The sequence below is a fragment of the Somniosus microcephalus genome, chromosome 28 (assembly GCF_052327205.1).
Source record: "Somniosus microcephalus isolate GS21.2 chromosome 28, FLI_Smic_1.0, whole genome shotgun sequence".
Classification (NCBI taxonomy): Eukaryota; Metazoa; Chordata; class Chondrichthyes; order Squaliformes; family Somniosidae; genus Somniosus; species Somniosus microcephalus.
The window spans coordinates 35,765,028-35,792,638 of NC_141014.1; the positions used below are offsets into that span (position 1 = coordinate 35,765,028).

Here is a 27,611-nt window from a genome sequence, read left to right on the forward strand (position 1 = left end):
CTTATTACTGCTGACACTGCTCACAAAAGGGTGCTCTTTCTTCTTAACTTTCAACTGATCGATGAATTTGACATATTCCCTTTCTTGCTCAGCTTTGATTCGTTTGGCCTCATCGCGCAGACGGTTTGTGTGTTCCTGTTCCATTTTCTCAATCAGCTGCTTCTGCTGTCTTTCCAGAATCTCCCACTCTGTGTCAAAGAACTTTTTCGTTGCATTCATCTCTTGCTCAAAACGGCGAATCATTTGTTCTAATTGTTGTTGTAGTTTGAAATGGAGTTGAGTTCGAGCCCGGTGTTCCTCAGAAATGTGCATGTCTGTAGGCTGGACAGACTCAGAATTCTCCGTCAAACTATGTTGTTGTTGTTCAGTGGAATTCTGTTCTGATACTTTGTTCTCTTCTGAAGCATTTATGTACTCCTTCGTTTTTCCATCATTAGTCTGCAAGTCCATTTTAGACTTGTCTTTTGCACATGGGCTGGTCTTACCATCATCAGTTCCAGAGTCTGAGCTGATTGTCTTCACCGAGTTCTCACTCTCTGCTTTGTCACTGTCACTGCTGCATATGCCCTCATCCAATACTCTGGACAATCGTTCAGGTTTGACATCTTCTTTTTCCGGAATCTACCATCATTGCTTTTAGGGGGTGCCAGTCCATATTTAGTTTCCTGATCCACTCCCGTCCCAGAAGTGGTGGACCTCCCTCAGGTAGTCCATTCCTTGGTGTTCTTTGCCCTTGTGTCTCACCTTGACTTTTATCTTTCTGATGGGGTATACTCTTTGCCCCGTGTATGTCTGCAATACTATCTCCGTATCCCGTAGGGGAATATGTGTGAATAACTTTTTGTAATCTTGCTTATTCATGACCGTCAACGCCGATCCGGTGTCCAATTCCATCTTCACGTGGACTCCTGTTATCTGCAGTGTGACCCAGATAGTTTGTCAGTCAGCTTCCTTACTCACATTGTGAATTCTCAGACTACCCAGTTCCTTGCTGTTGGAGTCTGAATCCGAATTCTGTTCATCCGAACTCTTCTCAGCCACCTTATGTACCTTTCTGCACTTTTCCTGTGGTGACTTTTTGTTGCTGGTCTTCTTTCCTGACCGGCATACTTTAGCTATGTGACCAAGCTTGCCACATTTTCTACATTCCTGGTTTTTAAACCAGCATTGGTTCTGATCGTGTGTTGTCTTTCCACAACGATAACATTTCGTTGTACCCAAAGCCATTTGATCTACGCTGAGTACCGCTGCCTTCAGCTGCATTTCCGCAGTGCCTCTCGCTGCGGCTTCGTGCGATGCTGCAATAGTGACAGCCTTCTCAAGTGTAAGATCATTCTCTTCAAGCAACCGCTTTTGTGTTCCTTCTTTCGACAATCCACACACGAATTTGTCTCTCAGTGCCTCTGTCAGTCTTTCCCCAAACTGACAGTATTTCGCTAACTTACGCAGTTCAATTAAATACTCCGCGTTGCTTTCCTCTTTCAGTTGTGTTCTCGCATAAAATTTAAATCGTTCCGCTAACATCAGCGGTGTGGGGTTCAAATGATTTCTCAGGACAGCAACAATATTAGCGAAAGCCTGATCCGCCGGTTTAGCTGGTGATAGAAGATGCTTCAATAGCCCGTATGTCTTCGCACCCATTGAGTTTAGTAAGGTTAGTGCTTTATCTTCATCGGATATTTTATTTGCCTTACAATAAATCTCTATGCGTTCTACATACGTGGCCCAATCTTCAACATCGGAATCGAAATCGTTGATGTTACCACGCTTAGGCATCCTCGCAATCTTCTTGAGAAACAAAAAGAAATTTTTCTTAATTTCTTTTTTAAATGGCGGTTTCCCGCGCTTGTCTTCTTCCCCCGCCTACGAAAATGGCGGCTTCCCGCGTTTGCCTTTCTCCCCCGCTGGCTGTAATGGTGATTGCCGTATTGCTGCGTTCGTCCTCCCCAGCGGTTCTCAAATCGTGCCTCCCAGCCCTTCTTGCAGTCCGGTCCTTTCCCCCCCGGCTGCGGCTGAGTTCTCCGTGGTTTTTTTTAATTTTTTTTTTTTAATTTTCTCCCGCGCCTTACGCTGACCCGGTCGCTGCGCCTCGCGGCCTCGGTAGCTGCCCGGCCTTTTTCACCGGTTGCGGTCGAGCGCTCTCTCGACGCTGTTGCGTCTCCCAGCCCGCTTGCAGCCCGGTCTTTCGCACCGGCTGCGTTTGCATTCACCGCGGCTCCCGTGTCTTACGCTGCCCCAGTCTCAGCGCCTCTGGCCCAGACTTCTGTCCGGCTCTTTTCCCCGGCCGTGGTCGAGTTCCCCGCCCTTATATCCTCCGTTTTTCCCTCCCCTACTTCAGTCAACGTGGCCGACTTGCTGCTCGTCGCTGATCGGCTTACCCACCACCGTGATAGAAGGGATGATCCTGCCTGTTGCTGATGGAAGGCTTCGTGTCAGAATTCTTCCTTTGCTCTGCAGACCCGAGTCTTTTCTCAGCAGAATGATGAGGGCGGATGCCTCTTCTCGACGCCCGTTAAACTGCCTTGGATATATCTCTGCCGCAGGGTAAGATCGTACTCGTCGCCACTGTTAAGTCTGTGTGTTATATTGAGAATTAATACACAGACCACAAGAGTAAACTTTAACAGGTCTTTACTAGTCGAAGGTCAGGGCGCAACTGCCCAATAAATCATTACACAGCACTTATATACTGGTGTGGTCACCACCGGTATTACAGTATACCGCAGCCAAGATAAAGTAGTGCAACCCTTAAAATAGTTCTCTTAAAGGTGGAACGGTTACATACACTACAGAAGTATTTTTTTCCCCCTCCGCAAAGAGATAAATTACGGCTCCAAATACACATTATTGTCCGTATTAAACTGCAATCATCCCAACCATCCACTCAGTCGTAGTGTAGATTAATTCTCGAATGGAAAACTATTGCCTGTCATATTGTGTATTCTGGAATTGACAGTGTAATGCATATGTGTCAAGAACTTGTATTATTGCTGGGCCCTTCTGAGATGCTCAGCAATGATAATTGACTCATCCATCACCAGCCCAGTTAAGTCCTGCTTTCTAATACTAGCTCTTATTTAGGACAGGGTGCTTTGCTGTTGAGGGAATTGAAGCTGATATTTGAGAGTAAGATGAAATAAATGTTAATGGGACTTATTTTTCAAACCTCCCAATCAGACGAAGCAGCTGTGTAAGTGCTGTCTAATTTACAGAATGTTGTGCGCATGGACCAGTTGCGGCTTGAACTGTGGATGAAGATAGTTGAAAGTTTTAGTTGGTCCTTTGGGGAGTAGCCGTAATTTGAATACATTAATGGTTCGCTGCTGAGTGAAGCTTGACATCCACAGGAAACTTTCTTTTATCCGGCACGGACGGGACCGACGTGGTGCCGGTTCATCATCAATTCCGGATAACCGAACGCTATAGTAAAAGATACGGAGCTGAGAGCTCCGTATAAAGCAACAAACCCTGTTGAACAGCTTCAGAACAATCGGCACAAGTTGCAAGCGTCTCTGTAGCTTAGCAACAGCTGCAGCTACACCCTTGCACAGCAACAAATGGAGTAAAAAAAGTAATAAAAGTTACCTGAACCTACTCCTGAATTTTGCCGGTTAACCGACATTTCCGGTTATTTAGGGGCTGGTTAATCGAAAGTTTCCTGTACCATACTTTCTTCTAAACAAACTTGCGGAGTAGATTTGAGAAGCTCCAGGCATACTCGCGGTTCTCTAAGTTTTGTTGAGTTTATTTCCCCCCTCTCCCCGTGTAGGGTGAGGCAAAGTAGAAAACTGTCCGATGACGCATCGACCTAGTAAATACAAAAGAACAACCTTTTTAAGTGACGAGCATTAAACTACAGGAAACTTTGTGATATCTGGCACCAACGGGACCGAGCTGTTGCCGTCCCATCAAAACTAACAAACCCTAACAGTCGGCCATAGCTTGCAAGCGTCTCTGTAGCTAAGCAACAGCTTTAGCTAGACCTTGCAGAGCCTGACTGGTGGGGGGGAAAAAGCAACGAAAAGAAATAAAACTTACTGAACCGACTCCTGAATTTTGCCGGTGGATCGAGCATTCCGGACAGTTAACCTCCGGATAAACCAAAGTTTCCTGTACTTGTGTTCAAATGCAGTGTGGTGTCCTTTTTTTTAATCTAAGTTAGCAGTCATGAGCTTGCATGTACAATCTCGATCTTGATATTTGGTGATAGTTCAGCCAACAGGAGAAGAAACAACAGAAGTCTTTTGGCAATTAAATTTAAGATGCATGTTTGGTTCCAGTTGAATACATTTTCTGCTTGGCAAGAAAACGCTTGATTATGTAAGAAATTGTCCCCATTGGGAATTTGCCTTCCTACTGCTACTAACTGATCTCTGAACTCATGCATAGGACAAGGTTGTTTCGACACTCTTGCAGGGGAGAAGCCTATAAATCACAGCGCAGCAACCTTTAAAAAGCGGTTGCTAATTAGACACTTCATTCACCGTTTCAAGCTCCCTCAGTACTGCGGAATGTTAAAGTGTGCTTTGGAACTGGGGGGAAATCAAAATGGATTGTGCTCGTCAGAAATTTAAAAAACAAACTCAAATTCTGGAAATACAGAGCAGTTCTATCCACATCTGTAAAAAAAAAAGGCGGGTGAAAGTTAAAATTTTAGATGCTTTGTCTGAAATCTTTCGCTGTTGGGGGCCCAGTGCATATTTCCAGCAATATCTGCTTTTATTTCAGATTTTTCAGCATTTACATTTTTTTTTCCTGTGGAATTCAGTCCCATTGAAACAAACGGAATCAAACTGCATGTTCTGTGTGCGGATCAGGATTTAGAATTTTCAAACAAATACACTTAAATGAGAGGCAAAAGGAAAAACATGAGCGCAGGAAATGGAGACCATTTCAGTCAGCTTAAGAAGAATAATGGGTTAACCTGTTTGAGTGAGACTGTTCATCAGTACCTAATCCTAAGTAAATTCGGGGAAGAAAATAAAAGATGGCCTTTGTGGACTAAAAGTAAAAGAATGCTTTTTTTGCTCTAAAAGAAACTCCTAAGTCTGTTGACACCCGTAATAATTTTCCACCTTGAGTCCGCACAGCCATGCAAGTCCTGCATGATGTGAATATGCCTCATGTAAAGTTAGTGTTGGGTTAGCCATTGCTACAAAGGGCTGTTGCATAGGTTTCCACAGTGAAGGTTTTCCTTTTTAATTATCCATGCCAAACAGGATTGTCTGAAATTCAAATGGGGCTGTTACTATGCATTTAATACTTAATAAGGTTTCTTGCATGGAAATCAAAGATTAAGGCCTTTTTTTAAATCCTTCCTTCAATGTACCATGTTGTTTCTCCCATGCCCCCTCTTTCCCCCCCCACCCCACAACACTCCTCTTACTGCTGAAGTATAGTTCCATGATTGAATCTTCGAAATTTACAGCCCGGAAGGAGGCCATTTTGGCCCATTGTGTCTGCGCCAGGCGACAGAGCTCTCCAGCCTAATCCCACTTTCCAGCTCTTGGTCCGTAGCCCTGTAGGTTACGGCACTTCAAGTGCACATCCAAACACACTATAAATGTGGTGAGGGTTTCTGCCTCTACCACCCTTTCAGGCAGTGAGTTCCAGACCCCCACCACTCTCTCGGTAAAGAAATTTCCCCTCAAATCCCCTCTAAACCTTCTGCCAATTACTTTAAATCATGCCCCCTGGTTGTTGACCTCTCTGCTAAGGGAAATAGGTCCTTCCTATCCACTCTATCTAGGCCCCTCATAATTTTATACACCTCAATAAGGTCTCCCCTCGGCCTCCTGTTCAAAGAAAACAACCCCAGCCTATCCAATCGTTCCTTGTAGCTAAAATTCTCCAGACCGGGCAATATCCTCTTAAATCTCCTCTGTACTCTCTCTAGTGCAATCGCATCTTTCCTGTAATGTGGTGACCAGAACTGCACGCAGTATTCTAGCTGAGGCCTAACTAGTGTTTTATACATTTCAAGCATAACCTACCTTGCACTTGCCTTTATTAGTCGAGGCATAGAATACAAGTATTCCAAATGCCTTGTTAGCCACCTTATCTACCTGGCCTGCTACCTTCAGGGATCTGTGGACACGCACTCCAAGGTCCCTTTGTTCCTTTACACTTCTCAGTGTCCTACCATTTAATGTGTATTCCCTTGCCTTGTTAGCCCTCCCCAAATGCATTACCTCACACTTCTCTGGATTGAATTCCATTTGCCACTGTTCTGCCCGCCTGACCAGTTCATTGATATCTTCCTGCAGTCTACAGCTTTCTTCTTAGTTATCAATCACACAGCCGATTTTAGTATCATCTGCAAACTTCTTCTTGCTAGGAGTAAATGTCGCCATGCTTTTTTGATTATAGGGATTGTATGCCTGGCACCACTGAAGCGCAGGATGATATATTGGCCTTGGAGGGAGTGCGTAGATTTACCAGAATGATACCTGGACTCCAAGGGTTAAATTGCGATGATGGATTGCACAAACTAGGATTGTATTCCCTGGAATTTAGACGGTTAAGAGGTGATTTCACAGAAATCACAGAAACCCCACAGTGCAGATAGAGGCCATTTCGGCCCATCGAGCCTGCACCGACACATGTCCCACCCGATCCCCGTAACCCCTACACCAACACATATCCCACCCTATCCCCGTAACCCCACGTATTTAATCCCCCTAACACTAAGGGTCAATTTATCATAGCCAATCAACCTAACCCGCACATCTTTGGACTGTGGGAGGAAACCGGAGCACCCGGAGAAAACCCACGCAAACACGGGGAGAATGTGCAAACTCCACACAGACAGTCGCCCGAGGCCGGATTCGAACCCGGGTCCTTGGTGCTGTGAGGCAACAGTGCTAACCACTATGATCGAAGTTTTCAGGATATTAAGGGGAACTGATGTTAGATAGAGAGAAACTCTTTCTAGTGGTTGGGGAGTCTAGGACTAGGTGCATTGTCTCCATATTAGAGCCAGGCCTTTCAGGAGTGAAGTTAGGAAACACTTCTACAAGCAGAGAGTGGTAGAAGTTTGGAACTCTCTTCTGCAAACGGCAGTTGATGATGGATCAATTAATTTTAAATCTGAGATTGATAGATTTTTGTTAACCAATGGTATTAAGGGGGGGGGGGGGTGGTGGGGGGATACGGAGTTAGGTCATAGATCAGCCATGATCTCAGTGAATGACAGAACATGCTCCAGGGGCTAAATGACCTCTTCCTGTTCCTATGAAGCCAAGTAGGATGCCCCTTTGCTGCTTACCAAATTGCTGGTCTTGCAATCCCAATACAATTGTCCTGGATTACCTTCAGTGAAAATAGTTATTTCTGTGTGCCAGCCTTCGTACCAGCCAGTTGGTTTACATTGGGATTACTTTGGGAGCTGGTAGTATAAGTACCCCACCAGCAAGTACAGGAAACTTTGTGCTATCCGGCACCGACGGGACCGAGCTGTTGCCGTCCCATCAAAACTGCCGGACAAACCAGCGCTAATGTTGAAACATACGGAGATTTTGAGCTCCGTATCTGGCAACAAACCCTGTTGCTTAGCAACAGCTTCTAAACAGTTGGCCGTACCTTGCAAGCGTCTCTGTAGCTTAGCAACAGCTTCAGCGAGACCTTGCAGAGCTTGACTGTTGAGAAAAAAGCAACGAAAAGAAAAAAAAACTAACGAAACGGCTCCTGATTTTTGCCGGTGGCTCGAGCATTCCAGACAGTTAACCGCTGGACAAACCAAAGTTTCCTGTAGTATAAAAGTAACTAGAGGCAGGAGTTCAATACTGGTGCGATCCTGACCTTAAAAGCTCTAACACCATGTATTTAACAATTGAACCATGGGGGGAGAGATAGGGTAAATGGCTGATACTTGAGGCACATACTGGCATAGCCATGACCGTGTAGAATAATAAATTATTTGCCTAAAATAAGCCCTAATCAAAGTTCTGTGCAGTACATGTAGAAATGGAGCTGATGTTTTCAAACACAATATTCAAACCAAATTAGAGCTTGTTCCCATTCTTTTTAACTACAGGAAACTTTCGTTTAACCAGAGGTTAAAAGTCCGGAAAGCTCTATCTACTGGCAAAATTCAGGAGCCGTTTTCTATAAGTTTTTTTACTTCTCGTTGCTTTTTTTTTCCCCAGTCCGGCTCTGCAAGGTCTGTAGCTAAGCAACAGCTTCAGCTAGAGACACTTGCAGCTGCAGCCAACTGTTTTGAAGCTGTTGCTAAGCAACAGGGTTTGTTGATTCTCACGGAGCTGAAAAGCTCTGTTTAAACATTAGCGCTGGTTTATACGGCAGTTTTGATCTAACGGCACCAGCTCGGTCCCGTCCGTGCCGGATACCAGAAAGTTTCCTGTAAATGTAGTGGTATTCACAGAAGGTGCAGCTCAATGGACATTGGCACATTCGATCTCTTTGGAGACAAAGGACATTTTGGCATGCATTTTGAGTTTGTTCAGGTTGAAGTGCTTTTGTCGTGAGCGGCCTAGAATATATTGTACAGTAATGCAAGGTATACCCTTTTAATGTGGTCTGCCGTTCAAACTGAGGAATGCATTCTTTTTATGTTCTTTGTGCGCTTTAATTAGATAGCACTTGTTAGTTTTGTCTTCAAGCAATTTCTTGCATATTTGTCACGTAGGGAGTGATGGCTGAAGGTAGGTGGGAATAAAAATTTGCATTAAGCCCATTTTTGACAATCAGAAAGGAAAGGCCTCCCATTAGTTCAGTGTTTTACTGGCAAATCTTTTATTGGCCGAAAAAGAACCTAGGACGAAGGATACTTTTTTCCCCTCCCCATATTTCTATAAAGTGTGTTGGACAAAGTAGAATGTGCAGAGAAACTTTTTGTCGGAATTCCAAACAGCCACTGGACAACCTCTGCAGGTGCCTCTTGATGCCCAGGAATACAATTCCCCGTATAAGACTACGGTGGCCCGCGCATTCTTAACTTCAGGGCCTTTCAGTTTAATGCCTCTCAGACAACAGTGCAAACAGTGTGGGAAATGTTGGTGGGTGGGTGAACAAAGTGTTGATGCCATTACAAGAACGGAGTGGGCCAAACTTGGCAGCCCTCTGCTTTCTTCCAGGGGGTCCCTGGTCGGCAGTCTTGCAGAGGGCTATCCTCGTTTGCCCTTTTGCAGAGGCTGTGACTTGTGCCGGTTTGGCAGCCCTGTAGCGAAACTTCCCGTTTGTTCCTCGCATTGAACAAGCTGACGGGTGCTGACTTCGCAGGCACGGACCCTCTGGTCGCTGAGGGAGCAGCCGTGTGCTAAAGGTGACTGCACTCTGGTTGCCTGAGATATGTAAAGAATGTTTCAGTAGGTTTGCCCAGGTTAAAAAGTTATTTCCCTTGCAGACTGTTGAGGTGATTGATTTAGTTGGAAGTGGCCTCCGGACCCCTGAAGGGACTGCATGTAGACAGGTGGAATTATTATAATTAGTGTCAATAATTTCTGAGGGTTTGGAAAAAAAATGTCATTCATTAATCAACCATCTAATCTCAATGACCTTTCTTTCCTCTGCCCTGTTCTTGGGTGGTCAATTAGAAGATTTAGCTAAAGTCCACATTTGGCATTCCAAATGTCTGCAATCTTGACTGTTTAGGGTGCAGTTACAAGTTTAGCATCGGTGCAAAGCAGTTTTGGCTTTGCACAGGCATTTCTTCAGTGTCAGGTTGGGCCCTGACTCCGGATGGATCTACACTATCTGCAGCTTCGGCTGCTTTGCGCAGCTGCTACAGTTATATTGTAGCTGCACCCTTGAGGAAGCGTTCCACCTCCCATGTTTCTTAAATGTTGTTAACCTTTGTCAGCTTCTGTCCCATGTGCCCATGATGTTGACTGAGAGCATGGGAAAGTGACTGCAGACATCTCCCTGGCCTCCACCAGTGCCACTTCTATAAATGGCCTGCAGAGGTGCTGAAGTCGAATCCTTGCTGCTGAGATGCTTCTCTTCTTGGTGCTCTGCCTTTTAGCACAACTACAATTGGCATGTCATCTGGGGGAAAACTATGAGAATGTTGACTGAGTCCAGGGTTAGAACCCAAGTGTGTCAATCCATGGGACGTTCTTGCAGTGTGTTGTGCTACAGGACTATGAAACCAATTTAACAGTTGAATCCTCCGATGCCTAATTGTTGACAGTAATTCATTCTCCTCCTGCCGTCAGCGCTTCAAAAACATGCTTTCAGCTGCAAGTTTCACAGTTAATGAGAAACTACTGCAAGAATTTCATTTACAACAGATTTAAAGCTGTAAACCTGCTGCTCCATAATTTATATTTTTGCTTAAAAAAGTCACTGTTGAACATTTAAACAGTGTCATTTGTTCCCTCCCAGAGTTGTGTTCCTTTACTGTTCTCCTTCAGGGACTACTTCATGTTGGCCTTTTGTTTCTTCATGTGCGAACCTCAATAATAAATGTTGGGCTATTTAACTGAGAGGGGTCATGTTGTAGCTAGACCTGACCTGTCTACAGACGCAGGTCACTTGGTAACCATCCAGGCGAATTAGACCAGCTGATGAATTTTTTTTCTTTCTCTCTCCTTCACTGCCCCACTCCAGCCTGGTGTGCTGAGGCCAGTTGTACTACAGCTTTAAGTGCCGATAATAACTGCTTAAGGATGGTCAGAAAAAAAAAAGTAAAGTTTGTTTTCTAGTAGCACCTAATTGATTTTGAGTGGAAGTTCCCAATCTGGCCATTTCATCTTGCGCACTGATGACCTGTGGATTGTGTCCAGTACCGAGGGAGTGCTGCACTGTCGGACGTGCTGTATTTTGGAGAAGATGTTAAACCAAGCCCTAGTCTGTGTGTTCAGGTGGAAGTGAAAGATCCCGTGGCTTTATTGGAAGAAGAGCAGGAACTAATACAAAAGCAAAATACCGTGGATGCTAGAAATCTGAAATAAGAACAGAAAACGCTCAGCGAGTCGGGCCGCATCTGTGGAGAGAGAGAAACCGTGTTAACGTTTCAGGTTGATGACCTTTTGTCAGGAACTACTCGTGTTGTCTTGGCCAACATTTATCCCTCAACCAAAACTGCTTAAAAACAGTAACTGGTCATTTGTCTCCGTGTTATTTGTGGTATTTTGCTGCCTACAAACTGGCTGCTGTGTTTGCCTACATAACAATAGTGACTACACCTCAGAAGTAATTTATTGCATGTGAAGTGCTTCGGGACATCGAGGATGTGAAAGGCTCTATTTAAATTCAAGTTTTTTCTTAAGTGGTGTGTACGCTTGCCTTTTTTAAAATCACCTCTGCAGGTGTTCAGTGTGATGCACCACTTGAGGATAAGTAGACAAAGCCCTTTTCGGGATGCTAGGACGTGTACAAAAGTGGCCCGAAATAAGTTGTTGTTTCCTCGTTCTGGAGAAGCCCTTCGCTTTTGTTCATTGTATCCCCGATGGTCCAGCTAGGATTGATTGATTGCTGCAGCTTGTGTTCTGGGGAGAGGAGGGTTACATATCATGATTGGGGTCATCTGAGTTACAAATGCTGGAACAAAATTCATAAGGTTCAATGCACTGAGCTTTTCACTAATCTATTTATAAAAATATAAAGCAGCAGCTGAGTCTGGAGACTACTATTAATATGAGGTGACGCTGTTCAGCATCAGGAATACTCATGCTGTGATATGAATTGTTCTTTACTAGTAGCCAGGAAAGGTGGTAAAATGAAAAGCAGCTCGTGACTCTGGGTTGTTTTACTGGATAAGTTTGTGAGCGTTTTACCAGTCCACTAGTGCCCAGATAAATCTCTGCAGTTTCATCAGAACTCTGGGCCGCTGCTCACTTTTATTCCTGCACGATAATCTGGAACAGGGATGTCAGCAAGGCCCAGGAATCCCTGTAGGTTATTAATATTGTAACAAATTTCCACAAAGTCCTAAGGTTAGTTCCGGTAATTTGACATTTCCAACACGGTTGTAATGGTCTCAAACAAATGGCACCAAGAGTTGTTTTTTTTTATTACTTATTAAGTGGCCCTCTATAGCAGAAATCAGACATTTGTTGCCGCTTTAACCCCAATCTCAGAAGAGCCCTCTCATTGTAGCATTTCCATTTACCACACCAGTCATTTCCGAGTGTGTCTGGTGAATAGTATCGGATTATGGTCAGTTTTGTGTAATGGGTAAGTGCTCAAGAGGCATTGGTTTGCGATGGACTTAACAACTGTGTTTATTTTGAACCCTATTGATGTCAAAGAGCAGAGACTTTATTTAATCACTGCAGGCTGGATTTGAGTTCTGATCCCGGGCTTGATGGGCATTGTTCTACCTCTGAAGTGCCCAAACTATTTTTTTTGTCACATGCAGCACCCAAGCCCTGGCAATCTAGCTATCAAAGCCCAGGAAACTCAGATCTATTTGCTGGTTTGTCCTTATTGAATTTTGTGGGCCTGGAGATTTGGGAAAGGGCTGCTCTTGGTGCTATTGCACCACTGCAGGATAAATCCTAACCATAACACAAAGTATCAACAACTTGATGTATGCAAATTAATTAGAGCATGCATTTAAACTTTATATGTGGCACTTGAGGCCTACACTTATGTGGCTACAAAGACAAAAAAAAAAGCATGGGCATGGACAATCTTGTTTTTGTTCAGTATAGCACTCATCTAATGTTCGCATCTTTGAATTTACAAAGTTCATCAACTTCACAATTCTTTGCGCAATTCAGGTTGTGAACTTTTAGCTGGGCAGAAATATTCACCATTCTGAAAAGACTGATTCACGGTTTCAAACCATTCTTTCTCTTCCAATGTCCAGCTTGGAGAAGTCTTTGCAGGAGGTTTTTGACAGCCGGCAAGTGATTCAGAAGGACTACTTCGACTTGGAAGCCCATGCTAAAGAAATGGAGCTGAAAGCATTCTTTCGACTGCGGGACCAAGAACGGATTAAACTATTGTGTACAGAACAGCGATTGGAACAGGTGAGACCCTCCACTTCAAATTAGTACAGACCGCATTCTTATTGGATGCCAAGGGCTGGATAATAGAGTAGTTTAGGACAATAGTCTGCTAGGATGTCTTTTGCAGGGATGTAATGAAGTATATTGGCCCTTTTTTGCCTCTAATTTTTGATATTCAGCATTCATTTTGAATATGAAAGAATTAACGTACTTGTAACAGTTTTTGAAATGATTAAGAGCAGAGAATCAATCTACAGGAAACTTTTTTTATACGGGACCGGCGTGGTGCCGGTTTATCAAAAAGTCCGGATTACAGAGAGGTATAGTGAAAGGTACGAGAGCCCCGTACACGGCAACAGATCCAGGTTTCCCTGTTGCTTAGCAACAGGTGCAGGAACCCTGGCCACAAGATCCAGGCGTCCCTGTTGCTTAACAACAGGTGCAGGAACCCCGGTTACACAGCCACAGATCCAGGAATGGCCACTAATATGAAGTAAAACTTACCTGAACCTACTCCTGAATTTTGCCGGTTAACAGAGATTTCCGGTTATTTAGGTGCCGGTAAATCGAGAGTTTCCTGCATAATTTTTTAATCTAGTGTCTTTATGCACTTCCTGTCTACAAACTTTTTTTTCTACTCATTTTTTTGCCACACTTGCCAATGTTTTCCCATTATAAATTTGTGTCCACATTTATGATGGAAACTGCCTAAGTAAACTTGTCACGCTGTAATTGCCCCCTCTTACAATTGATGGCCCTGTAGCACCTTGGTTTGCACCTCCCAGCTCTTCACCCTGTACTGCAGAGAAACTCCTATGCTCCAACCAACTGTACTTTTTTTATTTGTTCATGGGATGTGGGCGTCACTGGCAAAGCCAGCATTTATTGCCCATTCCTAAATGCCCTTGAGAAGGTGGTGGTGAGCCACCGCCTTGGAACCGCTGCAGTCCGTGTGGTGAAGGTGCTCCCACAGTGCAGTTAGGGAGGGAGTTCCAGGATTTTGACCCAGCGACGAAGGAACGGCCGATATATTTCCAAGTCAGGATGATGTGTGACTTGGAGGTGATGATGTTCCCATGCACCTGCTGCCCTTGTCCTTCTAGGTGGTAGAGGTCGTGGGTTTGGGAGGTGCTGTCGAAGAAGCCTTGGCGAGTTGCTGCAGTGCATCTTGTAGATGGTACACGCTGCAGCCACGGTGCGCCGGTGGTGGAGGGAGTGAATGTTTAAGGTGGTGGGTGGGGTGCCAATCAAGCCGGCTGCATTGTCCTGGATGGTGTCGAGCTTCTCGAGTATTTTTGGAGCTGCACTCATCCTACTTCCCAAATTGTCAGTTTTGCTATTTAGGTATAAAATTCAAAGTATTATATAAAATTAGGTCAGAATGTAAGACTTCAAAATGAGGACTGATTTTCCTCCAGCCCTGTTTCATCTGCTGCCTGCACTTGATCTTGTTTGCCTGTGAGCAATGCCACAGAAGATTGATTAGTGTTTACCTAATTATACAGCATAAGGAAAGTTGAATACTGAAATAGGTTGCTAAATAAATGCTCACTTTCACACACTATTGGAATATGCCATCCCCTCTCTCTGTCTCGCCGTCGTGCCTGAGCTACAGCAGTGGGCTGGTGAGCTGCATTCAAGCTTCTGTACCGCTCTGAATTGGCTACTGAGAGTTGCATGGGAAGCGGAATGTGACTTCGCCCTCCCTTTTTGGAAATAACCTTGTCGTACTGTCAGGGTGAGGCACTGAGTGGAGGCAGAGATCCCACAGCTTTGTGAGTCTGCGGGATTTATATTTTTATTCAAAATTCTGATTTCTCTATTGTCTGAAATGATCTCCATTTTTATACGGAAGCTCTGACGCAGAATAATGAAATGTTTTGACACTGAGCAAAACTGACTTCTCCGCATTTTTTGCGGTTAATCTTGGTTAGTCACAGCCCTTCATTATGTGTACTCTGAACCTAATTCAGCTGCTTTACGCGATAATAGATTTGGACATTCAGTAAGATTTATTGATTTGGAGATAACAGTTGAGATACTCCCTACACGTGTTTGTAATAATTGTAGCTTCTGTTGGTAGCTTCTCTCAATAGCTCTAAATTCAGACCTGGTGTATATTCGGGAAACCAGAACGTGTCAGTGCAATAACTGTTGGCAACATAAGACCTCCAAGTTTCTGTCTAAAAATTGTGACCATTTCAGTGAAATTGATGGTTGAAATAAAATACTACTGTCTCATGAAGCTGTGGGGTTTCTGCCGTGCTGTCGGGGAGGCCCTGAGTGGGAGGCAAAGCGATTTCCCAAAGGGGAAGACAGAAATCACTGGCGGTCAAGGCTTCCCTTGCAGGAAAAGCACATTTGGCTCTGTTTCCATTTAAAGTTTAAGAAAATAAAACCAACACAATATCAAACTTGTTTTTCTTTTTCGTTTAAAATATCCATGATAAGTGCACATCAGTGGATGTAATCCACAGCTGGTGCAGAAGCACACTACACTAAAGTACAGCTATAATTAGTGGGTATAGGTATCCAATAACAATAAAAACCATCGTTACAGCTGCTACCTGAACTAAACTCTGGATAGTTGCTGGAGATCTGTCTGAACGAATAAATATTTGATGAGTACTGTGCAAAAGATATATGAATAGCCATCAAAAAAGCATTTATCTCTTTCATATTACTTGCTGCACCATCGACTGTCTCCCTACCCAAGACTTTGTCCTGCCCCGAGCAAAAGAAAACCCCGCAGGAGCGTTTCCTTGCCTGCAGGAACACCAAGAGGTGGCCAGGAGGGTAAAACTGGCTTGCGTACTTCTCCAGGATTACTATCAAAATTATTTTGGCAAACCAAATTGATACCGAGGAAGTGCTGCACAGTCAAGCTTCCGTCTTTCAGATGAGCCATTAAACACTGAGGTCCTGCCTACTCTCTCTCTCGGGTGGACGTAAAATGTCCCATGGCATTATTCGAAGAAGAATAACGCAATTCTCCCAGTGTCCTGGCCAATATTTATCCAGTATCACTAAAAAATTAAGGGCAGCACGGTGGCATAGTGGTTAGCACTGTTGCCTCACAGCGCCAGGGAGCCGGGTTCAAATCCGGCCTCGGGTGACTGTCTGTGTGGAGTTTGCACATTCTCCCCGTGTTTGCGTGGGTTTCCTCCGGGTGCTCCGGTTTCCTCCCACAGTCCAAAGATGTGCGGATTAGGTTGATTGGCCATGATAAAAAAAAAAATTGGCCCTTAGTGTTAGGGGGGATTAAATACATGGGGTTACGGGGATAGGGCTTGGGTGGGATGGCTGTCGGTGTAGGGACCGGGTGCTAGGGTTTGGATGATCAGCCATGATCTCGTTGAATGGCGGAGCAGGTTCGAAGGGCCGAATGGCCTACTCCTGCTCCTATCTTCTATGCTTCTATGTTTCTAAAATTCGATTCTTTGGTCATTTGCTGTGCACAAATTGGCACGCTGTTTGCCAACATTACAAAAATAGCTACACTTCAAAAGTACTTAATTGACTGTGAAGAGGTTTACAAGTACATGAAAGACTCCATAAATGGAAGCTTTTTTTTTCATAGGTTATTGTAGATATGAAGAATATCTCTCAAGCTAAACATTCAAATAAAGCTATTCTTTCCAAGTAATAGAAAATGCAATGCAATTGTAACGGTTGGTTTGTCTAGATATTTTGACCATGGGGTTAAGAATGCTACGCCAGAATTTTGTGCATGGATCAATTATGTCTCCACTGTAATTCTTGTTCTTCTAATTGAGCAGGCCTCCTGTAAGTTTGAACGTAGCCAGGCATCCTCCAATCGGCGCCACAACCACCTGCTGGAACAAATGCAGCAAGTCGAAGAAAAGCTGAAAGAGAATGAGAATCTCCTATCCCAGTTGGGGAATAAAATCAGTTCAGATGGTAATAGCACAGTGGTGCCTCAGGTAAGGGAGGGGTTAACTTCTGCTGGAATGTGAGTCATACCTGTTCCTTCTGGGCATATGGTTTGAGCTAGGCAAATTTTAGCAATTGTTTCCTGTTCCTTTCCATTGCTTTACCTTAAAATGGCTAAAAGTAATATTGGTACTAAACTTTGTGGAAAATTTACACCATCAAGGCAGACTAAGGCTCAAAAAGCTGTGCGACCTTTTAACGTCAGAAGGCCACACGTTCAAGTCCTAGGGCTGTTTTGTCTTTTAGACTTGCCGCCTTCTGGATGAGTTCAGGTTTCACCTGTGCTGCTGAACGGAGAACCCAGCAGAAACCAAAGTGCTCCACATCAGGATCGGTTTTTGGGCACGAACTACTGCAGTTCACCTGCTAGTCAATTGCAAGCAGCAGTTCTGGGGAAGCCCATGATCCAGGCGCTCCTATCCTCCAGGCTGGAATGTATGTGCAGACTACATGAGAGGATAGGAGACCATGGAAAGCGATTGTACCTCTAGAAAGTGAAGGGAAGAAGGGTTAGGTACCATAACTATTGTATTCATTTGGAATTTTTCCCACTTGTTTTTTTAAAAAATTTATTACTGAACAGGTCTTGAAACTGAGTTTGCAGAAGCTTCTATTAGAGACTGAAGTCAGCAGCTTCAAGCAACACAGCAGCTGCATGACCCACCTGATGACACTCCAGGATCGAGACAGTCGGCAGACAGAAAAGTAAGGAAGTGATGCATTGCTGTTAAGCGGAAGATTCCAGCTGAGGAATCCTTTAATGGCTGAATCTGTAGATGCCCATAAGTGTGTGGTGTACTAATTCATACAGCTAGGAACGGTCCCAGGTTGGTTGATCTTAAACATAATGGGTAGTTAGGCTGCTAAACTTGTCCTCTGTGCACGAGCTCGGGAGATGATGGGGGAAAAGAAATCAGCCAGGGTTCCTGCTTTTGACCGCTGTCGGTGCTCCTGCTGGTGAGGTGCATATGTGTTGAGTGAGGACAAGGTTGAGCGTGACTGTGATGGCCTCCACGGTTGAATAATCTGCTGACTCTCACTCAGACTCTTGTGAAGTACAACTACAGGAAACTTTGGTTTATCCGGAGGTTAACTGTCCGGAATGCTCGAGCCACCGGCAAAAGATCAGGAGCCATTTCGTTCGTTTTTTTTCTTTTCATTACTTTTTTTTCACCAGTTAGGCTCTGCAAGGTCTCGCTGAAGCTGTTGCTAAGCTACAGAGACGCTTGCAAGGTACGGCCGACTGTTTAGAAGACAGGGTTTGTTGCCAGATACGGAGCTCAAAGTCTCCGTATGTTTCAACATTAGCGCTGGTTTGTCCGGCAGTTTTGATGGGACGGCAACAGCTCGGTCCCGTCGGTGACGGATAGCGCAAAGTTTCCTGTACTTGGGTGGTATGCCAGTCATCTGCGGAGCTTTAATTGCGATTAGAAGAGGATGAGAGAAAATTGGAAAAGTAAATGGCAGGGAAAATGGAGACAAACACCCAAAGCAAGCGTCCGCACTGCTCCAAGGCCAGGACTACATTTCCTCCCTTAATTGGAGCAGGAATGTTCTCGATACTGTGCCAGGCAGCAACGCTATGCATCACCTTCGCCGGGGTAAAGGGTTGCTTGCTTGACGCTATAGACCACATGTCTTCTGCACGAAGGTGATTTTGTAAAGCACCAATCTGAAGACCTGGCCCAAGTGTTTTTTTTTTTTTTTTTTTAAGTTCATGGGATGAAGGCATCGCTGGCAAGGCCAGCATTTATTGCCCATCCCTAATTGCCCCTTGAGAAGGTGGTGGTGAGCCTCCGCCTTGAACCGCTGCAGTCTGTGTGGTGAAGGTACTCCCACAGTGCTGTTAGGGAGGGAGTTCCAGGATTTTGACCCAGCGACGAGGAAGAAACAGCAATATACTTCTAAGTCAGGATGGTGTGTGACTTGGATGGGAACTTGGAGGTGGTGGTGTTCCCATGCGCCTGCTGCCCCTTGTCCTTCTGGGTGGTAGAGCTTGTGGGCTTGGGAGGTACTGTTGAAGAAGCCTTGGCGAGTTGCTGCAGTACATCTTGTAGATGGTACACGCTGCAGCCACGGTGCGCCGGTGGTGGAGGGAGTGAATGTTGAAGGTGGTGGATGGGGTGCCAATCAAGCGGGCTGCTTTGTCCTGGATGGTGTTGAGCTTCTTGAGTGTTGTTGGAGCTGCACTCATCCAGGCAAGTGGAGAGTATTCCATCACACTCCTGACTTGTGTCTTGTAGATGGTGGAAAGGCTTTGGGGGGGGGGGGGGGTCAGGAGGTGAGCCACTTGCCACAGAACACCCAGCCTCTGACCTGCTCTTGTTGCCACAGTATTTATGTGGCTGGTCCCGTTAAGTGTCTGGTCAATGGTGACCCTCAGGATGTTGATGGTGGGGGATTCGGTGATGGTAATGCCGTTGAAAGTCAATGGGCCGTGGTTAGATGCTCGCTTGTTGGAGATGGTCATTGACTGGCACTTGTGTGGCGTGAATGTTACCTGCCACTTATCGGCCCAAGCCTGAATGTCGTCCAGATCTTGCTGCATGTGGGCATGGACTGCTTCGTTAGCTGAGGAGTTGCAAATGGCACTGAACACTGTGCAGTCATCAGCGAACATCCCCACTTCTGACCTTCTGATGGAGGGAAGGTCATTGATGAAGATGGTTGGGCCTAGGACGCTGGCCTGAGGAACTCCTGCAGTGATGTCCTGGGGCTGTGATGATTGACCTCCAACCACCACAACCAACTTCCTTTGTGCTAGTCACCAAACATCTGAGCTTCTGTCTGCTTTTGTGGCACATTGACCATGTGTTTATTTGGATTATGGGCTGAATGTTTCTTCTGAAATATTCTTATCAGACATATCGATCTGTTTCTGCCAAAGCTAAATAAAGAGGAAGGAAAAGGGGGTGATCTGTTGTCCACAGTGCAAATGGAAGAAAGATGACTCATCAGGACCTGGGCTAGGGTATCGTAGATCAAGAAACTACAGCTTCAAGAGGTCCCAAGGTGTTAAATCTGAGGTAAAGACGGCCAACACCCATGCAAATCCTTACCTGTTGGGTCAGACACTAACTCCATGAAGTACTCTTTCCAGAACCTGAGAATGCACTCTCTTCCCAACTATATGGCTGAACTCTGTTCTAATGCCACATAATTGGTAACCCTCAAAGGAACCAGAGATCACCATTCCCAAAAGGGATTTCCAGCACCTTTTTGAAACTTCAGGCCTGATTTATTCCAGTTGCCTCGATGAAGGATATGCGCCCAAAATGTCCCAACCTGTCTCCTCTCTCTCTCTCCAGATGCTGACTGTCCTGCTGTGCATTTCCAGTATTTTTTTGTTAATTGCAGTCTGATATTAGCCTGGATATCGACCAGGTAATGCCCAAGCCAGACTGACTCCTTTCCTCAAAGCCTGTCCTTTTATGGTTGAATCAGGATAAGCTCCAGTGAACAGCAACACACAAAGCAAAAAAAAACTGCAGATGGTGGAAATCTGAAACAAAAGCAGATAATGCTGGAAACACTCGACAGGTCAGGCAGCATCTGTGGAGAGAATGGACGAGTTAACATTCTGGGTGTGGACCTTTCAAAACTGGAGGATATTGCTGATGAAACCGCATTTAGAAAGCAAAAGGACGAGGTGGGGAAATAAATAGAATGTCCTATAAAGTGCCTAAGTGGAAAACGGGAGATGGTTAAATGGAAGAAGTGATTTAAGCACAAGACCAAAGGGAGCGTATTGATGAGGGGAACATCATGTGCCAACAACACCTCATAGTAAAATCTAAAACGATCAAGTACACAGCCACTGTTGGCTGGTGACTGCTTATTAAAAGTGGAGAAAGGGCAGCAGTGGAATGCCCTATCATGATGAGCGGTGGGTGCCAAAATACTGGCAACAGTTTGCAGATTACTGGTAAAATCTGATCCAGGTCAAGCTGTTCCAGGGAGCAAGTCCTAGCCTCCTGGGAAGACAGAAAGGGGGGGTTGCGAAAGAGCTGGTTATCACTACATTGGAATAATAGAACTGCCTCTTTTTGCAATTTCAGGTTGGTGACCACCCTGCTGCAGATTGTACAGAAGCAGTTTTACGCACTGAAAGAAGCTGACCTCGCAACCACAGACGCGGTGTCGCAATTCAATGAGCTGGAGCGTCTCGTACGAGGAGAGAAAGTTGTCCTATGGGCAGATCAAATAAACGCAGAAGAGTCTAAAGAGAATCAACAGTCAGAAATAACAGCTCTTGCTACATTTTCTAAACTCCATTTTCTACCTGAAAACCTATTTGAATTTACTGGTAAGCCTGTTTCCTCCTTGCTTTGTGTCCTATGGGCACATCTGCGTACACCTACACACAAGAATACGTACTCTGCCATGATTATATAGCTGCGCAATATTTCTCCTCATAACTTAATGCTATTGTTAAAAACAATTGTTTTTTTCCCATTCTTTCATTACAGTGTTTGTCATCATTTGAAATTAACCCCAGTTGACTTGTAATTCAATTCTTACTGGTAAATTTGTTCATCTTGTTTTTAACAAGGATTTAATACTGTGTTTTCCAATTTTTATCACTTACAGGCAGCTCGAAGGTCATTTAGTACTGTTGCTTTGTGTGATTTATTCTTTTTTCTTGGAGGGTGCATCGCTCTTTAGGCCACGCGTCCACTCTCCCTCATCCCACCCCCACCTATTATACCTGCACTCAAAGCCAGGGTGAAAATAGCGGAGATGACTTGCTCGAGGAATAATGCACTGCCTAGTGGCCATATGCCCACAGAACAAACCCAGGTTTAATTCATGAGCTAAACTAATTTAATTTTAGCATTCTCGGACTGGGGATAAGAAAATCGGCCAACGGTCACATTCCTGATTTCCACTTAAAATTGAATCTGTTCTGCAAATCTACTTATTGGGCTTGTGAACCCAATATATTTCAATACAGGAAACTTTCTGATATCTGGCACTGACTGGACCGAGCTGGTGACGTACCATCAAAAGTGCCGGACATACCAGCGTTAATGTTGAGAGATACGGAACTGAAAAGCTCCGTGTGAATCAACAAACCCTGTTGTTTAGCAACAGCTTCAAAACAGTCGGCTGCAGCTGCAAGCGTCTGTAGCTGAAGCTGTTGCTATAGCTACAGACCTTGCAGTGCCTGACTGGGGGGGGGGGAAAAAGCAACGAGAACTAAAAAAAACTTACAGAAAACGGCTCCTGATTTTTGCTGTTAGATCGAGTATTCCGGACATATAACCTCCGGATAAACCAAAGTCTCCTGTACATAGATTTTCAGAGGTGTTTTGATAGATGTACATCTGCCCCATCTCATTACTGTTAATTATAGATGACCTGGAGCTGAGGTGCGCTACAACAGTAAATGTCTGGCCTTGTGCTGAGACATTTTACAGTCAAAGCTTTCTTTCAAATTGCCATCTTCATATGGTTCCCTTTTGCATGACACATTTGTAAGGGTTAACAATGCCCTGAAGTGTTAATTGCATCTCATTTAAAAGTGGGGAATCTGTTTTCTGTTAAACAGAAGAACTGCTTTCAAAATAGTCCTGTAAGATTTTTAAGGCATTAACAGGGCTGAGCTAATTATTTTGCTAAGAATCTAGATCTTTCAAATCCATAACCAGACAGCAGGAGAGATTTTTTATTGCTGCAATTCGAGCTGGCTTGTAGTGTGCAGACTTGCTAATGATTGCTCGACCTTTATAAAGCATGTTATAAAAATTGTAATCACTGCCCTGTACTTACTGTACTTACAACAGCAGGAAAACTGCCCGGTAGAGATTGAGCTATTTGACTGCTGCCTTTAAATTAATATCAATCTTGGCTTTGTTAACCCTTAAAGCAAAATGGAGTTTTCCAGGTACACTGTAATCTCCATGTTTTACTGACCCATGTTCATGGCTTCAAGTGGGAAAAGGAAATGTTCAGAATCTTTACTTCTGACCCTTTGGAGACTAGTACCATTTAACACCAAAAAGCAAAACACAGTTACACCACTTCCCATAGTGACATAATTTGAATGTCTTTTTACTGCTTAGTAATGCAAACTATATACCCCTGCATTTCACAATGCCACGACACCTAAAATCACAATATGCACCACACATTCACTCACTTTTGTTATGTCTCATTCTTAAAAATATGCATAGCGTAGAAATTACATATGAAGGCTTGACACGTTTGTATGACATTTTGCCAGCTATTTCAGCGTTCACCCATTTAAAATACTTGTGCTGAAATAGTAAAGCAATTCCATTAAATCATGTTAACTGTTCATATGCTAATATAACACAATGTAATTTCTTGACTCCTGTTTTAATGTCACTTTTTTGACCACAAATCTCACTCTTAACATTTCCCTAATGTTGATGGCCATGGAAAGGGTACGGTCACGATTCACTAGAATGATGGGTTATAGTTATGAATAAAAGCTTGAAATTTTATTTTTTCACAATTGGAGAATGAGTATTTAAATCTGATGATCTAATTGGATCTAGTGCTTCCTCCAATTTCAACCTACCTACCTTAACTCACTTCCCAAGAATAGGTCAAAAATAGCCTCTGAATGTTGTCGTTAGGAAGTAATCTGGCACTTTTCAGGTGGGCAAGAAGGCATATGGGACATTTTCCTCAATTAACCGAGGCATAGAATACAGGAGGGAGGTTATGCTAGAACTGTATAAAACACTAGTTAGGCAGCAGCTAGAGCACAGTGTACAATTCTGGTCAACACATTACAGGAAGGATGTGATTGCACTAGAGAGGGTACAGAGGAGATTTACAAGGATGTTGCCGGGACTGGAGAATTTTAGCGATGAGGAAAGATTGGATAGGCTGGGGTTGTTTTCTTTGGAACAGAGGAGGCTGAGGGGAGATTTAATTGAGGTGTATAAAATGATGAGGGGCCTAGATAGAGTGGATAGGAAGGACCTATTTCCATTAGCAGAAAGCTCAGTAACCAGGGGGCAAAGATTTAAAGTAATAGGTAGAAGGATTAGAGGGGAGTTGAGGAGAACTTTTTTCATCCAGAGGGTGATGGGGTCTGGAACTCACTGCCTGAAAGGGTGGTAGAGGCAGAGACCCTCATCACATTTAAAAAGTACTTGGCTATGCATTTGAAGTGCCATAACCTGCAGGGCCACAGACCAACAGCTGGAAAGTGGGATTAGGCTGGATAGCTCTTTTCCGACCGGCGCAGACACGATGGGCCGAATGGCCTCCTTCTGTACCGTAAATCTCTATGGTTCTATAATTTTTGAAGAAGCAGCCTTGCTTAGTTTTTTCCATTGCTGTTCTCTCACTTGTCTGATTAATTGAAATGTCCAGCATCTGTGGAGATAGAGAGTCAACGTATCAGGTCTGTGACCCTTCGTCAGAACTGACAAAGGGTCACAGACCTGAAACATTGACTCTGTTTCTGTTTCTCTCTCTACAGATGCTGCCTGGCCTGCTGAGTGTTTCCAGCGTTTTCTGTTTTTGTTTTGGATTCCAGCATCCACAGTATTTTGCTACTGTAATTGAAATGTCCCCTTTTTTTTTTACAGCATCCCTAAATCTATTTTTAAAAAATATATATTTTGGTCTAGCTCCACTCTTGTCAACAAAAAAAAGCCTCTTCGGCATCAAAGTAAAGGGTCTCTGCTGTGTCCACTAACACTCATCATTTTCTGTTGATACCAAGTCCTTTCTTATCCATATTGCCACTCCCCCTTTGTGTCCATCTCTTCTGTAAACTTTATACCTTGGTGTTTTATTATTCATGATTTAACCAAGTCTCTTGCAATTAAGAAAATTGAGGGGAAACCATTGAGGTCATTCAAAATACAATTGGATGCATCAACGGAAGAGTTAATGTGCAAGAGAGATTAGTTTAGATAGGCTGAATAGCCTTTTCTTGTACCTGACCTATTTCGTTACCTCTAAATAATTATATTTCCTTGGGCTCTCAGTAACCCCCTTTTTGTATTCCTTTCTGACCCAACCACTAGTTTAAAAAAAAAAAAAAAAAAAAAAAAAATTGGCTTGTCATGTTTTCTACCTTAGCACCAGGTTAAAATGCAGCCAGTCTGTCTTGTGCTACTCTGCTTTTCCCCCAAATCAGTGCTACATGTCCAAAACTCCAACATCTTGCCCCTATACTAACCCCAATGTTCCTACATGTGAACTGATCATCTTTACCGATGACTGGTATCAGTAAAAGATTTTAAAAGTTTATTCCCATCGAATAAAGCAGCGGAACAATAAAGTTCATTGCAACGAGTCAGAACGGAGGGTACCGACGAGCATGCAATGGACTCGTGGCTAAAGACCACCTAATGATTTTCCATCAGAGTTTGTTTCTTGTTTGCTGGAGGATCAGAGGCAGCAGTGATAGGGACCTATAGACATTCCTGTACTTTAATTGTAACAGCGAACTCCATGTACACAGTCTTAATTAGACCTTTAGCAACATATGGGAACTTTCAACAAATAATCAGTGCCAAGGCTTGAGGGCTTGCTTTCCTGGTTCATAACATCGTTTCCACTCTTTCACCCCCCACCCCCACCCAAAGTAATAAAACCAGCTGCATTTCCAATCCGCTGTCAGTGGTTACTGTGATTTCTTGAGCTTGAACGATTTTCAGAATCTTCAACCTTACGAACACCTAAATCCCTACTTGCTTGTATAAGTAACAATGAGGATGTAGCGACAATCCAATGATCCAAGACCAGGTTTCCTTTTCCCTTTTATTAACAGTAACTCTTGGCCCGCAGATAATTGCTTTCCTCTTCTCCTCTGCTGTGCGACCGATGATCCTCATTTGCCAGGCAAGTGTTTGGATATGAAACTAATTAGACAATAGATTTAAGCGAGGCTTTTATGTTCAATTAAGTGTTGTAAAAGACATTCTTCCCTTACCAGGAGGTGAGCTTGTAGTCTAGTTAAATTTTATCGCACAGTGCTAGGATGCCTTTTCTCAGCTGCTGTAATATAGGATTGCAACCTTAAAGCTGAAGCAAAGTTAGCCCACAGTCAGTCCTGTCAAGTGGGTGTTACTGAAAATAGGACTTCAGCTGAAACATAAGTCGTTTCTTTTTTTAACTACGGATATAAGTTGTGAAATTAAATGTTGGTACATCTAACATGAAATGTACGAATTCAAGGTGAATGCACCTGCGTTATGCAAGTAGTTCTGAGAGCTGAAAGAATATATTTTTTTAAAAATACTTGACCAATCTGTATGCTTGAAATGTCTTGAACATTGTCTACACCAGGCAATAGAATCTGCACATTTAAGCTCTGCATAATGAGGCCCTGACACTTTTTATCTCGTCGTATTTCTTTCTTTATCAAAATCCTAATACAGGAAACTCTCGTTTAAATGCCACCTAAATATCCGGAATTCTCTATTAACCGGCAAAATTTAGGAGTAGGTTCAGGTAAGTTTTGCTGTACAGGAAACTTTCGTTTATCCGGAGGTTAAATGTCTGGAAAGCTCTATCGGCAAAATTCAGGAGTCGGTTCAGGTAATTTTTTTTCTTTTCGTTGCTTCTTTTCTCCAGTCCTGGCTCTGCAAGCATCTCTGTAGCTAAGCAACAGCTTCAGCTAGACGCTTGCAAGCTGCGCCGACTGTTTTGAAGCTGTTGCTAAGCAACAGGGTTTGTTGCTTCACACGGAGCTCTATGTTTTAACATTAACGCTGGTTTCTACGGCAGTTTTGATCTAACGGCACCAGCTCAGTCCCGTCGGTGCCGGATAGCAGAAAGTTTCCTGTATATTAGTGGCCGTGTAACGGGGGCTCCTGCACCTGTGGCCGTGTAACGGGGGCTCCTGCACCTGTGGCCGTGTAACGGGGGCTCCTGCACCTGTGGCCGTGTAACGGGGGCTCCTGCACCTCTGGCCGTGTAACGGGGGCTCCTGCACCTCTGGCCGTGTAACGGGGGCTCCTGCACCTCTGGCCGTGTAACGGGGGCTCCTGCACCTCTGGCCGTGTAACGGGGGCGCCTGCACCTGTGGCCGTGTAACGGGGGCGCCTGCACCTGTGGCCGTGTAACGGGGGCTCCTGCACCTGTGGCCGTGTAACGGGGGCTCCTGCACCTGTGGCCGTGTAACGGGGGCTCCTGCACCTGTGGCCGTGTAACGGGGGCTCCTGCACCTGTGGCCGTGTAACGGGGGCTCCTGCACCTGTGGCCGTGTAACGGGGGCTCTCTTACCTCGGTAGGTATACCTCTCCGTTATCTGGAATTTTTAATCAACTGGCACCATCCCAGTCCCGTAGGTGCCAGATACCAAAGAGTTTCCTGAACATCTCTAACAACCAAAATACTCCAGCCATCCAGACTGGAGGCCATTTTGAAATGTCCATCAGACCACTGAAACTTGAGCAGCTTTGCAGCCAGGTAACTGAGGTTACAGGCTCAGGTAACTCCTATCAGCATGTTAGGAAACATAGAAGATAGGAGTCGGCCATTCGGCCCCTCGAGCCTGCTCCGCCATTCAATGAGATCATGGCTGATCATCCAAATTCAGTACCCTGTCCCTGCCTTCTCCCCATATCCCTTGATCCCTTTAGCCTTAAGAAATATATCCAACTCCTTCTTGAATATATTTAATGAATTGGCCTCTACTGCCTTCTTTGGCAGAGAATTCCACAGGTTCACCACTCTCTGGGTAAAGAAATTCCTCCTCATCTCGGTCCTAAATGGCTTACCCCTTATCCTTAGACTGTGACC

The 27,611-nt window shown here is 44.3% G+C and overlaps 1 protein-coding gene across 1 annotated transcript in view; it reads left to right on the forward strand.

Annotated features, from left to right (window-relative positions):
* LOC147099550 (kinesin-like protein KIF18A) overlaps positions 1-27,611 on the forward strand; it is an 81,305-nt gene that overhangs the window by 24,456 nt on the left and 29,238 nt on the right. Inside the window, exons 9-12 of the mRNA XM_085969793.1 lie at positions 12,776-12,938; positions 16,697-16,861; positions 17,455-17,576; positions 20,930-21,177. Coding sequence (XP_085825919.1) covers positions 12,776-12,938; positions 16,697-16,861; positions 17,455-17,576; positions 20,930-21,177 — 698 coding nt within the window. The remainder of the gene's footprint in view (positions 1-12,775; positions 12,939-16,696; positions 16,862-17,454; positions 17,577-20,929; positions 21,178-27,611) is intronic.